Source organism: Pristiophorus japonicus, chromosome 3 (genome assembly GCF_044704955.1).
Source record: "Pristiophorus japonicus isolate sPriJap1 chromosome 3, sPriJap1.hap1, whole genome shotgun sequence".
In the NCBI taxonomy this organism is placed as follows: Eukaryota; Metazoa; Chordata; class Chondrichthyes; family Pristiophoridae; genus Pristiophorus; species Pristiophorus japonicus.
In genome coordinates, this window is record NC_091979.1 from 77,709,694 (window position 1) to 77,726,054 (window position 16,361).

At 40.7% G+C, this 16,361-nt stretch overlaps 1 protein-coding gene across 1 annotated transcript in view; it reads left to right on the forward strand.

The window, feature by feature from the left end:
- The first annotated feature begins 488 nt into the window (after positions 1–488).
- tmem37 (transmembrane protein 37) overlaps positions 489–16,361 on the forward strand; it is a 53,004-nt gene continuing 37,131 nt past the window's right edge. The window contains exon 1 of the mRNA XM_070874504.1: positions 489–838. Within this exon, the coding sequence (XP_070730605.1) occupies positions 815–838 (24 nt within the window). The 5' untranslated portion in view covers positions 489–814. The remainder of the gene's footprint in view (positions 839–16,361) is intronic.

The window sequence follows — 16,361 nt, forward strand, 5'->3', positions numbered from 1 at the left end:
ACCAACAGTTTCATATCTTACAGCTGCAGTCGCTCTCCCCAAATGTGTTGCACAACCTATTTGTTCCAAATGATAAAGATTGGTTTATGTTGTTGAACAGCGCTTAAGAAATCGATGCCGATCATCCCTTTCTTTAACATGTGATATCCTCCCTGCAAGAGGGAGTCTTACTCTGAGTCACTCTGAAGTTAGTTGCAGCAACACTATTTTGTTACCATTACAGTGTAAATGTGTATTTACTGCCACAGAATTAAGTTGGAGTTGCTGAAGCGCCCTAAATGTACTTTCTCAACTCATTTCTTACCAATCATGTTTACACTGTATTGCATATTAGGGGGTTTTACATGGGACTGTAAATATATGTTAGGGGGTTTTACATGTGGCTAGAACCAATCACCCGTCGTCCAATTATGTTTTAAACTGAACTTTTCAACCTGGTAACTGGTGATGAGTCACCGGCTCATAAATCTCATCCGTGCGTGAAAACACGTAGCTTTTACAGAACGCCAGTAAACAGATGTTTCTGCATCACCAGGGCCCTCTGCACCCAAAGCCCATCCCGGTTTACCCACGAGCCGCAGAGCGCCTGGTGTTGCAGCCAAGTCAGCAAAAGAGTATCGACGCGGCGAGTGTTGCAAGCCGGCCGTTTCCTCGGCCTCTCTCTACCGCAGCTCGTTAATCATAAACTCCAGCACAATGTACGTTGGACTTTTGACTCCAGAAATGATCGCGAAATCTTCAATGTCTGGAAAGAAGCAGCATCGCCTCCCCTGACAACTGCTGACCGCCCTGCTGTTTTTACACTCCAAACATCATGAAGACTGCTCTCCTGTTAAAGGTAGACTTGCTCTCAACAGTTGCTTTTTTCAGTCCTGCTAAAGGGAAACCATACAGTTTATTTATCCAAAATGAGGGCAAATATGATTTGTTTTTAAATCTCGCATATGTCAATGTAAACCCAGTATTGTAAAAGTATCTTGTGAGAGGATTAGCAATACCTGATAGGTGGTTCGCATTTAGATGCAAGGGGTGTGAGGAAGGGAAAGGAAAATCTGGAGAATGGGATAGAGTGCATGCACTATTATTAAACCATGACGCCACATTAATTGTCTTTTAAAAGTTTTGATTGTCCTTTAATAATCTCGGTGAAATCTGACCGCCTTTCTAGCTGCTCCCACCCAATAGGCGACTTTATTAAATGAATAAACACAGTACAATAGCAAAATACTGCGGATGCTGGAATCCAAAACACAGGAAATGCTGTGAACACTCAGCAGGTCAGGCAGCATATGTGGTGAAAGAAACAGTTAACGTTCTCGATCTGAGACCCTTGTGAACAACGTTTTAAAGGGGATCTGGTAATAGTTAACAAAGACCCAATAGGTTGGTCAACATCTGAAAATAAATTTAAAGGGCTCTGGCCGCACTTGGTATCTGCTGACCCGGTGGTAACTCCTGATTTTATGCTATTATTCTGATTTGAAACATTTCTTCTCAGTTTAGTAAGGAACATATTGCTTAAATAAATCAGAGCGCTCCAGAAATAATGGTGCAGGTGAATAAATATTAGAAACTTGTAAACAAAACAGTTTCCTCCGAGGTATATCCTCTAGCAATCTCTGTCAAAGGGTTATATGTCACCATGTAACCCTCATAACATCGCAGTGAACTGCAACTTGGGTATTTCGCATTGCCCCCCAACCCGCACCATTATAAAACTTGGTTTCAACTCACAATCATCCGCCCCGCCCATGGTATAGGCCTGAAAACATTCAGAATGGTTTATCTATTAAAATTTTGAGAAACTAGCAATGTGACCTTAAAGGGAGCTCGCTCCTTGTTTATAAACTGGGAAATTCAAAATATATAATTGTTTACGTATCTTATCAGAAATTACCAGAGGAGGATTAGCTGAACATTTGAATGAATTCCAATGACCGGTCTAAAAGAAAGATTCGTTCCAAATGGACCGAGTGACTGTTGAACAAAAACCTTTGCTGGGGATTACAGTCACTGACGACTTATTAGAATTTCTTTTGATATCAGTTAAGGTTGTGTCATTTGCAAAACAAAATCTGAAACCTCAAGTAGAAAGAAAAGTTATACCTTCTCGATCAGGGTAAAATATTAATCTGTTTAAAACACCTGTGATATTTATAATACCCAGGTTAAGCATTTCATTCAGTTTTTAACTTTTAAAAATATGTTTGTTAGGAAGCTAGACTATATGAATGTTACACTTCAGTTTCTGATTTGTTATACACTAATTGGATTCTAAGCTTTCCAAACAATTAAGTACTGGGTTGAAAATGGTTCAAGGACATGATCCTGCTCTAAAAACTTCCAGAGTGACAACAGCTCTTTCTTTTCAACTGCCACATTATTTAATGCTTCTTGTGATAAAAAGTTTTTAACAGCGAACCATGGTTCCTAATATTAAAACATATGTTTATAAAACTAAACTTTGTTGAAAATAAATTGGCAAAAGTTTGTAAAGAGAAGTCTCTTTTTAGACATGATGTTAAAAGACCTAAGCCCCATAAACTGTAACAGCTAATATAATTTAAAGAGGCACGGGTGTGTTTTCAATCAAGCTCAAATGGAATCATAGAATTTTACAGTACAGTACTTGGCTCATTGTGCAGCTCTGTAAAAGTGCTATCCATTTAAACCTTTCCCTGCCCTTTTTCCATACCTTTTTTAAATGTACCTTTTTCAAATATCTGCATCCCTTTGAAAAGGCATTATAGATTCTGTATGACATGAGAGTTTTTCAAACCATGACTATCCAGGACAATATAGGTGTAGGGAATGTCTGTAGGTGAACTCTCTTGAACTCTATGTTATATACAACTCTAAGAAACAGTTGTAGATGCACCTCACTACATGGAAGAGGAGGGTTCCCACAGCTAACGAGAAATAGTGAGACATATGAAAGAAAGTGGTGACGAACCAGCTGAAGGATTGTGGTGTGGGAGAAGGACTCAAGTTGAGGTATTGCAAGATATTCCGAGGGTCCAAAGTTGTCTGATAGGCACAAGGTATCTTTGTCACATAAGGAATGGTGACTCACCATGGCACTGTGGAGCTAGTGGTTACCCAAGGAAAAGAAGTAATAGTGTTGAGGAAAGGAAAGTGATAGTTATAGGTGAATTGCAAAAAGAAAAATGGTAGTTATGGCATATTCTACCATTAGAGGGACAAAAAGCCATTTCTGCAGCTGTAATAAGCAAGAATAATCTGTTGCTTCGGTGTCAGTGTAAGGGACAAAATGTAGTGGTTAGAGATGATTCTGGACAAGGAAGATGATCAGCCTCAAGCCTTGATTTATATTGGAATTAATGAGTTAGGGAAGAGGAGGGTAGAGGGCTTTCAAAAGGAGTTTGAGAAGTTAGATGTTAGATTAAAAAACAACATACTGATTTCAAGATTACTCTCACTGGCATGCATTAGGCTTGTGTAGACAAATAGTGTAGAAGGGAACGTTTATAATTTGAAAGGCATTGGATGAGTTTAGGTAGAGGGAAAGCTGAACAGATGTGATGGGCTTCACCTAAACTAAACTGCTTCTATGCAAACATGCAAAGCATTCGATATAAAGTCGGGAAACTTGAGACATTAATCCATCATCATAGGTAATCTCTCGAACGAGGAAGACTTGCTTCCATTCTAAAAATGAGTTCTTAGGTGACTGAACAGTCCAATACGGGAATTACAGTCTCTGTCACAAGTGGGACAGACAGTCGTTGAAGGAAAGGGTGGGTGGGGAGTTTGGTTTGCCGCACGCTCCTTCCACTGCCTGCGCTTGATTTCTGCATGCTCTTGGCGATGAGACTCGAGGTGCTCAGCGCCCTCCCGGATGCACTTCCTCCACTTAGGGCGGTCTTTGGCCAGGGACTCCCAGGTGTCGGTGAGGATGTTGCATTTTATCAAAGAGGCTTTGTGCGTGTCCTTGAAACATTTCCTCTGCCTACCTTGGGCTTGCTTGCCGTGTAGGAGTTCCGAGTAGATGCGCATGCTTTGGGAGTCTTGTGTCAGGCAATGCGAACAAGTTGGGAAACTTGAGGCACTAATTAGAATAGAGGTATATGGTGTTATAACCTTGGCAAAAACTTGGCTTCAGTTAAGTAGATTAGGACCCTTTATGAACAGGATATAGGGCCTGATAGTGTCAGTTGTGGCTCAGTGGGTAGCACACTCGCCTCTAAGTCAGAAGGTTGTGAGTTCAAGTCCCACTCCAGAGACTTGAGCATATAAATATAGGCTGACATTCCAGTGCAGTACCGAGGGAGTGCTGCACTGTTGGATGAGATGTTAAACCAAGGCCCCATCTGCTCTCTCAGGTGGATGTAAAAGCTCCCATGGCACTATTTCAAAGAAGAGTAGGGGAGTTATCCCTGGTTTCCTGGTCAATATTTATCCCTCTTTCACTGTTGTGGAGGATTACAAAGATACTCAACACAAGTCTGTTTTGGAGAAAAGAATCATTTATTATAAAGTTCTCGATCGAGGGAGAGACAGCTTCTACACGAGTTCAGTAACTTGGTGATCCAAACCAGCCGTTCTCTTCGAACAATCGTCGGGTTACTGTTTTTATACAGTCAAAAATACATACAAAATCACGAAGTTCTGCGTGGAAGCTTTCCATTTGTTGTTTCCCTGCCGTGTCAAAAAATTTCGCCTAACCACCATAATTACAAATATTAATTGATTCATACAATTATATTGACAGCAAGCTTCGTTACCTCCCCTGTGCGCCTTTTATCTGATCAGTTACATGCTACATCATTACTTTTCTACGGTTAAGCAATTTCTATGAAAGTACTTTTTCCCAGACCTATTTGTCCTTGACTAAATCTTCTGTTAATAGATAGACAAAGCTGAGGTGTTTATCGTTATCTAGTGTAATTCTGTCTATGCGAGGACATCTGCCAAATACTCCTTTTTCGAGAGTTATATGTTATGGTCCCACGCTCAACTTAGGCTTAGCCACAAACTTTTTAGGAATACTAATGATTTTTAACCCCTTCAATCACAAAAACAATTTATCTGGTCATTATCACACTGCTGTTTGTGGGAACTTGCTGTGCACAAATTGGCTTCTGCGTTTCCCACACTACTACAGTGACTACACTCCAAAAGTACTTAATTGGCTGTAAAGCACTTTGAGATGTCCGGTGGTCATGAAAGGCGCTATATAAATGCAAGTCTTCTTTTTCAGCCTAATGTCTCATCCGAAATATAGCACCTCCAGAATTATAGCATTCTCTCAGTGATGCACTGAAATGTTAGTTTAGATTTTGTGCTTATGGAGCCCAAATCCACAACCTTTTTCTCATTCAGGAAAGAGTACTATACTATCAACTGAGTCAAGGAGACACAGATTAAACACATTCCAAATGGAAGAAGAGTGAGTCGATTAAAGGGGTTTCATGAATAAGTAGAGAGGTTAGAGAAGAAATTTGATATTTAAAAAAAAAAAGCATATATAAATGTAGGGGGAATTATACCATAGAAAAGTATGAGAATTATTTAAGGCAGTTAAAAAGGAGTATGAAAGAGGTCAAGCAGTCAATATAAAGATCCCCAATATCAAAATATAAAGATGAAGACTCCCAAAGCAAGCGCTCTACTCGGAACTCCTTCACGGCAAACGAGCCAAAGATGGGCAGCGGAAACATTACAAGGACACTCTCAAAGCCTCCCTGATAAAGTTTGACATCCCCACTGACACCTGGGAGTCCCTGGCCAAAGTTCGCCCTAAGTGGAGGAAGTGCACCCGGGAGGGCGCTGAGCACTTCGAGTCTCATCGCCGAGAGCATGCAGAAATCAAGCGCAGGCAGCGTAAAGAGCATGTGGCAAATCTGTCCCACCCACCCTTACCCTCAACGACTATCTGTCCCACCTGTGACAGAGACTGTATTGGACTGTTCAGCCACCTAAGACCTCATTTTAAGACTGGAAGCAAGTCTTCCTCGAATCCGAGGGACTGCCTATGATGATGAAATAATAAGGACTTTTATAAGGACAAAGAAAGTAAAAGGATTGTCAAAGAATGGGTGAGCCCACTTTGAGATGAAGTGGGGCATCTTGTACTTAACACTGAAGGAATGGTGGAGATCTTTAATAAGTATTTAGCATCAGTTTTTATAGAGGAAGGTGAAAGTAGGGCGGAGGAAGATGTCAAAAACCCAGTACTGGAGATAAGTATTCAAAAGGACACCAAATTAAAAATGTGAGAGAAACTAAGAATAGAAAAGATCAATGCCAGATTGTATTCATCTTGGAATACTGAGGGAGGTTGGTGAGGAAATAGCAGAGGCATTGACCATAATGTGTTCATAATCTTCGAAGGGAGGAATTGCATCAGAGCACTCGAGGGTGGCTTCTGTTACACCTATGTTCAACAAAGGAGAAAAGGATGCACTAGATAATTAGAAGCCAATTCGACATACTTCAGTCATGGGTAAAGTCTTGAGGTGCGGAAAATAAAATCATGCGTAGTGTAAAATGGGTTGCCGGTTCACTGAGTCCATTTCGTTCTACGTGGGTAGTGATGCATCCATGAAACTTTTTTCCATTATATAAATGATTTGGACATAGGCACAAGCGAAGTTTCCCGATGAAACCAAATTAAGGGCAGATTGTGAGGAAGAATGCAAGAGATTGCAGGCAGACATAAACAATAGCGGTTGAACAGATATGTAGCAGATGGAGTTCAATAAATAAAAATAAGACTTAGTACATTTTGGAAAAACGAAAGTGAAAGTAAGAATATCTAAATAGTAAGATTCTTAACAGAGTGGAGGAACAGAGGGAACTAGGGATGCAGATACACACATCTTTAAAGATGGGGCTCCAGGAAGAAAAGTTTGTAAATTGCAAATGGGGTTCTGAGTTTTATACATTGGGCATTGAATATAAATGCAAAGAATTGATGTTGAATTTTCACAAGGCATTAGTGAGGCCACAGTTGGAGTATTGCGTACCCTGTTACAGGAAGGATAGAGACATGCAATGGGTACAACAAATATTAATTAGAATGTTACCAGGAAGGAGAGGTTATAGTTATTTTTTTTAAAAGGCTTTAAAATTCGGGCTTTTCCACTAAAACAGAGTAAGTTAAGGAGGAATCTAATGCAGCTTTTCAAAATCATGAAAGGTTTTGAGAGGGTAAATACTCAACGCTGGTGAATCAGTAACAAGGGGTCAAAAAACTTCAAGATTCTCATGAGAAGAACAAAAAGGGAAGTTGTACAAAATTTAATTCTTTACTGAAAATGGCAATTGAGGCAGAGCTTATAACATCATTTAGAAGATAATTGGAGAAGTACTGTATTTAAAAGGTGAGAACATATAAAACATTATGGGATTAGAATAGCCAATTCCAGTTAAAGAACTAGTGCTAGGACAGGACTAATAGGCCAAATGACCTCCTTTTGTACTGTAAATTCCATGATTCTTTGATTTTAATCATACCAGTTGGGTGAAGACATAAGGGAATTAAAGAGATTATAGCAATTGCAAAATAAATGTTTGACAACCTGAAGGTGTTTCCATGTAACTTTAAAATCAAGCTGGTGTTAAGTAGATTGCTTAAGTGTTATTTTGTTATCAACAATGTTATAAGGATGTGAAAATTGAACCTTGAATGCTGAAGTAAAATTATATTGGAGGTGTTTAAATGATTGTGCTACAGACAAATGTTGAAAATTATTTGGAGAAGAATGACCGGTGAGAAGATCCTTGAACCAGCACAAGAAAAAAACCCAATGAGGCGGATTATTACTGCAAAATTATGCATTCGAAAAAGATTTCTGGTTTTAATTAGTTATAGGGAAATTGTAAATTTGTAGAAAGCACAGCAGAAATTTTCCCTCACTGTGAGCACCTTATCCGGATCTCACAAGGAAAGGTGTTGCATTTTTCCTACATTACAACTCTTCAAAAGCAGTTCATTGGCTGTTGAGCGCTTTGGGATGTTCTGAGGTTGTGAAAGGTGCTATTTTAATGTATGTGTAACTTGAAAAGTATGGTATACTTTGGTCCACAATGTTCAAAGAATGAATGTATGTCTGTCTGTCTATTTATTTATTCAATCAGATAGAATAATCTTTCCTCAAGCACCTCATACAAAAATGAACAGCCACAACAGAAACAAGGGAAGAAAGATGGGAGGGAACGTTTGTATGCAGAATTAATTTACATTCTTAGAATGAGGAATATTTCCTAACATACTGATACCCTAATATCCTTTCTGATTCATTCAACTCCATATGCAAATAAGAATACTTTCTGACACCTTCCGTATAGCACTGAGGGCGTGCAGTATTATATGCAGTGCTGTCTTTCAGATGATACATTAAATTGAGGGACTATTTTCTGTGCCAGTGGATGTAAAAGATCCCATGGCACCATTTAAAGATCAGGGAATTCCGTCAGTGTCCTGGTCGCATTCTTTCCTCAGCCATCACCACTAAAATCAATCAGTCAGAAAACTGTTCTATGTACTGTCATGGAACCATATATATCTTTGAAAGTACACAATGGTTAGGCCAGTTTGGCATATTTACTGCAAAAGGAATCCACATTTTTCATTTGGGGAGTCAGTCTGCTTTTTGTTTGGGTGGTGACTGTAAACAATCACCTCAGTATTTTGATTGTTTATTCAATCACCTCAGACATATGACAGTATGACTGATGTCGTGCAGCATGTGTCTGGGAGTAGAGCTCGATTGATGGCCCCATGCTTACGCTGATACATAATCAGGAGTCTTAGTTCTTCTGGTTTTGTTGATATAGAGACAAACTTCTGTGAGATTAGAGGGTCATGTATAAATTTTTAATGGCCCAGGTTCAGTAATATTAGGAAAGTTATTTAAATGTTGCTTTTTTTAAATATACGACAAAGTGTAAATTTAAACATCTATGATCAAAAGGAGTTTGCTCTATTGATTTTCTGTTACTGTTTAATTTTTACATTTTAATAAATCTTATTTGTAGTTTTCTATTGCATAGAATTTACAGCACAGAAAAGGCCATTCTGCCCAGCTGGTCTATGCTAGTGTTGAAGCTACACATGAGCCTCCTCTCACCATACTTCCTCTCACTAACTCAACATATCCTTCTACTTCTTTCTCCCTCATGTAATTATCAAGCTGTATTTTAAATTCATCTATGCTATTCACTTCAAGGAGAGGCTATTGACACTCACCCCGCACCCTGCCTGCCTGAACTCCACTCCCAGTTTAAAATATACCCCTAGAGTCATGTTTACAGAGAATCAGTCCAGATTGATTCCCTTCATGGTTCCTTGCTGTCCTTCTTGTCTGGATCTTTTGGCTCCTGACATAAAAATTATCCATCACATATGCCATGGGATAGATTTTGGAATTTGTTGATGCTTCTAGAAACCTGCTAAAGTATTATTTAGTTATCATAGTTATTGGATTCCTTTTCTGGGGTTTTCCATTGCATCAAAGAATTTTCAAACTGAACCTGCATCTGAACACCATAGATTGGATATCAGTAATCATGGAGCTATTGCATCAATATAGGTCTGATATGAATCAACCTAAGCGCTCCAATACTTTTCTCATGAAAGGACATATGAATGAATAATGGGTGAAAGGTGAAAAGCCTTGGAGGCATATGTGATGGATAAGTCCACCATGCTAGTTTCAGAGCTATCTGGGACATACAGCTCAATTAGTTATATGTTTATATTAAAGTGGGAGGAGGATGCCTCTTTAATAATGTTCTGGGAAATTAAGTATTTGCTCTTCCACATCATCATTCCTTGTGCCATTATTTATCAGTAGAAAATTCCTGTAAAATAAAAAGGAAAAACATTAAAAGTTGGAAAGCTGAAATATAAACAGTAAATGCTGGACATACACTGTAGTTCAGTCACCATCTGTAAAGAGAAAAGACAGGCTGTGACATTTTGGGTGTGTACCCTTTACTGAGTCTGATGTAGGCTTCACACCTGGCTTTTATCTTTACAGATGCTGGTTGACCTGCCGTATATTTCCAGCATTTTCTGTTTTTTAAAGTTACAATGACTTGTGTTTAGGGAAGATACACAGCCACTCTGGATGACTACCAGAGAACCAGGCATTCTTGAAGCTGATTAAAAACCCAAATCAATTGGTGGTAGTAAAGGGAGCAGTGCTGGGCCGACATCGTAATGCTGACTGCTACGGTTTCTAAAGCACTTCCCTCATGCAACCAGTTGGGCAGTAATTTCTATAACCAGACTGTCCGCTCCTTACCGTACAATCTGAAACTTGTACCCTTCATTCTCTGCCATACTGAGTTAGCGAAACACAGGGCTTTTAGCAGTAATATTTTGCACTGGAATTTATGAGGGTTCCTACAATTATTCCTGTTAACATGGAAGATGGAAAATATTGCAACACTAAACCTTTTTTTCATTAGTTCCTGGGATGTGGGTGTCACTGGCAAGGCCAGCATTTATTGCCCATCCCTAATTAAGGTGCTGGTGAACCGCCGCCTTGAACCGTTACTGTCCGCGTGGTGAAGGTACTCCCAAAGTGCTGTCATGGGAGGGAGTTCCAGGATTTTGATCTAGCGACAGTGAAGAAATGGCGATATATTTCTAAGTCAGTATGGTGTGTGACTTGGACGGGAACTTGGACGTGATGGTGTTCCCATGCGCCTGCTCACCTTGTCCTTCTAAGTGGTAGAACTCATTGGTTTTGGACATGCTTTCGAAGAAGCCTTGGCAAGTTGCTGCAGTGCATCTTGTAGATGGTACACAGTGCAGTCACGGTGTGCTAGTAGTGGAGGAAGTGAATGTTTTGTTTCGTAATACTCCTATGAAGCACCTTGGGACATTTCATTATGTTAAAGGCGCTATATAAATACAAGTTGTTGTTGTTAAGGTGGTGGGTGGGGTGCCAATCAAGTGGGCTGCTTTGCCCTGGATGGTGTCAAGCTCCTTCAGTGTTGTTGGAGCTGCACTCATCCAGGCAAGTGGAGGGTATTCCATCACACTCCTGATTGTCGCCTTGTAGATGGTGGAAAGACTTTGGGGAGTCATGAGGTGAGACACTCACCACAAAATACCCAGCCTCTGACCTGCTCTTGTAGCCACAGTATTTATGTACACAGTATTTTTTAGTAGGGCAATCAAATTTATTCATGATTAAACAATATACAGAAGCAAAGATATAAACAGAATGATAAGCAGTACAATAATTGTGCAAAAGATTATGAAACAGTACACATGGTCAATTTGCCCTTTTTAAATGTCACATTTGCTGCACATTGGATTCAGGATTTTTTTTTCATAATGTATTTTGCTACATCCTTCAGGCTTAAAGTATCTGGCTAGTTGGGACACACTACTTTCTTTAACGATGCTTTTCCTTTTGAAGTTAGAAGTGATTTCTTTGAAGGTCATTCTAACCAGCCAAATTCAAAGAAGTTAGCAATCACCTACATTAACAGGGCAGTAGGTTGATGAATGGCATGTGGTCATATCAATCCCAGGAAATTTAATAATGGCTACCTTTTAGGCATCTAGATATCAACATGAAATAACAATGAGAACAAATTTATGCCAGACAACAGCAACAGCAACAACTTGTATTTATACAGCACCTTTAACATAGTGAAACATCACCCAGAGAGTGGTGAACCTGTGGAATTCTCTACCACAGAAAGTTGTTGAGGCCAATTCACTAAATATATTCAAAAAGGAGTTAGATGAGGTCCTTACTGCTAGGGGGATCAAGGGGTATGGCGAGAAAGCAGGAATGGGGTACTGAAGTTGAATGTTCAGCCATGAACTCATTGAATGGCGGTGCAGGCTAGAAGGGCCGAATGGCCTACTCCTGCACCTATTTTCTATGTTTCTATGTTTCTATCCCAAGGCGCTTCACTTGAGTATTATGTGATTAAAAATTTGACACCGAGCTGCATAAGTAGAAATTAGTGCAGGTGACGGACAAAGAGGTATGTTTTAAGGAGCAACTTGAAGGAGGAAAGAGAGGTTGAGAGATGGCGAGGTTTAGGCAGGGAGTTCCAGAGCTTGGGGCCTAGGCAACAGAAGGCACGGCCGCCAATGGTTGAGCGATTATAATCAGCGATGCTCAGGAGGGCAGAATTAGAGGAGCACAGATAGCTCAAGGGGCTGGGAGGGGGGCGCAGGGTGGTGGGGGCAGGGGCGGGGGGAGGCAGGGCGGGGAGGGGGGGAGGGGAGGGATTGTGGGCTGGAGGAGGATGGTATCCAATTAAAAACAAGGGTATACAAAGTGGCCAAAACTAGTGGGAGGACAGAAGACTGGGAAGCTTTGAAAAGCCAGCAAAGAACAACTAAAAAAATGATTAAGAATGGGAAGATAGACTATGAAAGTAAACTAGCGCAAAATATAAAAATAGATGGCAAGAATTTCTACAGGTATATAAAAAGGAAAAGGGTGGCTAAAGTAAATGTTGGTCCCTTAGAGGACAAGACCGGGGAATTAGTAATGGGGAACATGGAGATGGCAGAAATTCTGAACAAATATTCTGTATCAGTCTTTACGGTAGAGAACACTAACAATATTCCAACAGTGGACAGTCGAGGGGCTATAGGGGGGAGGAACTAAACACAATCACAAACACTAAGGATGTGGTACTCAGTAAGATAATGGGACTAAAGGCAGATAAATCCCCTGGACCGGATGGCTTGCATCCTAGGATCTTAAGAGAATTAGCGGCAGGGATTGTGGATGCATTTGTTGTAATTTACCAAAATTCCCTGGATTCTGGGGAGGTCCCAGCAGATTGGAAAACTGCAAATGTAACGCCCCTATTTAAAAATGGAGGCAGACAAAATGCAGGAAACTACAAACCAGTTAGCCTAACATCTGTGGTTGGGAAAATGTTGGAGTCCATTATTAAAGAAGCAGTAGCAGGACATTTGGAAAAGCAAGATTCGGTCAGGCAGAGTCAGCATGGATTTATGAAAGGGAAGTCATATTTGACAAATTTAGAAAACATAGAAACATAGAAAAATAGGTGCAGGAGTAGGCCATTCGGCCCTTCTAGCCTGCACTGCCATTCAATGAGTTCATGGCTGAACATGCAACTTCAGTACCCCCTTCCTGCTTTCTCGCTATACCCCTTGATCCCCCTGGTAGTAAGGACTTCATCTAACTCCCTTTTGAATATATTTAGTGAATTGGCCTCAACAACTTTCTGTAGTAGAGAATTCCACAGGTTCACCACTCTCTGGGTGAAGAAGTTTCTCCTCATCTCGGTCCTAAATGGCTTACCCCTTATCCTTATCCTTAGACTGTGACCCCTGGTTCAGGACTTCCCCAACATTGGGAACATTCTTCCTGCATCTAACCTGTCTAAACCCGTCAGAATTTTAAACGTTTCTATGAGGTCCCTTCTCATTCTTCTGAACTCCAGTGAATACAAGCCCAGTTGATCCAGTCTTTCTTGATAGGTCAGTCCCACCATCCCGGGAATCAGCCTGGTGAACCTTTGCTGCACTCCCTCAATAGCAAGAATGTGCTTCCTCAAGTTAGGAGACCAAAACTGTACACAATACTCCAGGTGTGGCCTCACCAAGGCCCTGTACAACTGTAGCAACACTTCCCTGCCCCTGTACTCAAATCCCCTCGCTATGAAGGCCAACATGCCATTTGCTTTCTTAACCGCCTGCTGTACCTGCATGCCAACCTTCAATGACTGATGTACCATATCACCAAGGTCTCGTTGCACCTCTCCTTTTTCTAATCTGTCACCATTCAGATAATAGTCTGTCTCTCTGTTTTTACCATCAAAGTGGATAACCTCACATTTATCCACATTATACTTCACCTGCCATGCATTTGCCCACTCACCTAACCTATCCAAGTCACTCTGCAGCCTAATAGCATCCTCCTCGCAGCTCACACTGCCACCCAACTTAGTATCATCCGCAAATTTGGAGATACTACATTTAATCCCTCGTCTAAATCATTAATGTACAGTGTAAACAGTTGAGGCCCCAGCACAGAACATTGCGGTACCCCACTAGTCACTGCCTGCCATTCTGAAAAGTACCCATTTACTCCTACTCTTTGCTTCCTGTCTGACAACCAGTTCTCAATCCATGTCAGCACACTACCCCCAATCCCATGTGCTTTAACTTTGCACATTAATCTCTTGTGTGGGACCTTGTCGAAAGCCTTCTGAAAGTCCAAATATACCACATGAACTGGGTCTCCCTTGTCCACTCTACTGGAAACATCCTCAAAAAATTCCAGATTTGTCAAGCATGATTTGCCTTTCACAAATCCATGCTGACTTGGACCTATCATGTCACCTCTTTCCAAATGCGCTGCTATGACATCCTTAATAATTGATTCCATCATTTTACCCACTACTGAGGTCAGGCTGACCGGTCTATAATTCCCTGTTTTCTCTCCCCTCCTTTTTTAAAAAGTGGGGTTACATTGGCTACCCTCCACTCCATAGGAACTGATCCAGAGTCAATGGAATGTTGGAAAATGACTGTCAATGCATCCGCTATTTCCAAGGCCACCTCCTTAAGTACTCTGGGATGCAGTCCATCAGGCCCTGGGGATTTATCGGCCTTCAATCCCATCAATTTCCCCAACACAATTTCCTGACTAATAAGGATTTCCCTCAGTTCCTCCTCCTTACTAGACCCTCTGACCCCTTTTATATCCGGAAGGTTGTTTGTGTCCTCCTTAGTGAATACCGAACCAAAGTACTTGTTCAATTGGTCTGCCATTTCTTTGTTCCCCGTTATGACTGCCCCTGATTCTGACTGCAGGGGACCTACATTTGTCTTTACTAACCTTTTTCTCTTTACATATCTATAGAAACTTTTGCAATCCGTCTTAAGGTTCCCTGCCTTCTTCTCGTACTCCATTTTCCCTGCCCTAATCAAGCCCTTTGTCCTCCTCTGCTGAGTTCTAAATTTCTCCCAGTCCCCGGATTCACTCCTATTTCTAGCCAATTTGTATGCCACTTCCTTGGCTTTAATACTATCCCTGATTTCCCTTGATAGCCACGGTTGAGCTACCTTCCCTTTTTTATTTTTAGGCCAGACAGGAATGTACAATTATTGTGTTTCATCCATGCGGTCTCTAAATGTCCGCCATTGCCCATCCACAGTCAACCCCTTAAATATCATTCGCCAATCTATCCTCGCCAATTCACGCCTCATACCTTCAAAGTTACCCTTCTTTAAGTTCTGGATTGAAAACAATGGCATACAAAGTTGCCAAGATTAGTGGGAGGCCATAGGCTTGGGAAATTTTTTAAAACCAGCAAAGGACAACTAAAGAATGAATAAAGAGAGGGAAGATAGATTATGAAAGTAAGCTAGCAATAAATATAAGAACAGATAGTAAGAGCTTCGACAGGTATATAAAAAGGAAGAGAGTAGCTAAAGTAAACTTTGGTCCCTTAGAGGATGAGACTGGGGAATTAATAATGGGGAACAGGGAAATGGCAGAGACTTTGAACAAATATTTTGTATCAGACTTCACGGTAGAAGACACTAAAAACATCCCAATAATAGATAATCAAGGGGCTATAGGGAGGGAGGAACTTAAAACAATCACTGTCACTAAAGAAAAAGCACTCAGTAAAATAATGGAACTAAAGGTGGACAAGTCCCCTGGGCCTGATGACCTGCATCTTAGGCTCTTAAAAGAAGTGACTGCAGAGATAGTAAATGCATTGATTGTAATCTACCAAAGTTCCCTGGATTCTGGAGAGGTCCCAGCGGATTGGAAAAATACAAATGTAACGCCCCTATTTAAAAAAGGAGGCAGATAGAAAGCAGGAAACTATAGACCAGTTAGCCTAGCATCTGTCATTAGAAAAATGCTGGAGTCAGTTATTAAGGAAGCAGTAGCTGGACATTTGGAAAAGCATAATACAGTCAAGCAGAGTCAGCATGGTTTCATGAAAGGGAAATCATGTTTGACAAATTTGCTGAAGCTTTTTGAGGATGTAACAAGTAGGGTGGATAAGGGGGAACCAGTGGATGTGGTGTATTTGGACTTCCAGAAGGCATTTGACAAGGTGCCAAATAAAAGGTTACTGCACAAGATAAAAGTTCACAGGGTTGGGGGTAATATATTAGCATGGATTGCCTAACTAACAGAGAATAGAGAGTTGGGATAAATGGTTAATTTTTTGGTTGGCAACCAGTAACTAGTGGGGTGCTGCAGGGATCAATGCTGGGACCCCAACTATTTACAATCTATATTAACGACTTGGAAGAAGGGACTGAGTGTAATGTAGCCAAGTTTGCTGACGATACAAAGATGGGAGAAAAAGCAATGTGTAAGGAGGACACAGAAAATCTGCAAAAGGAC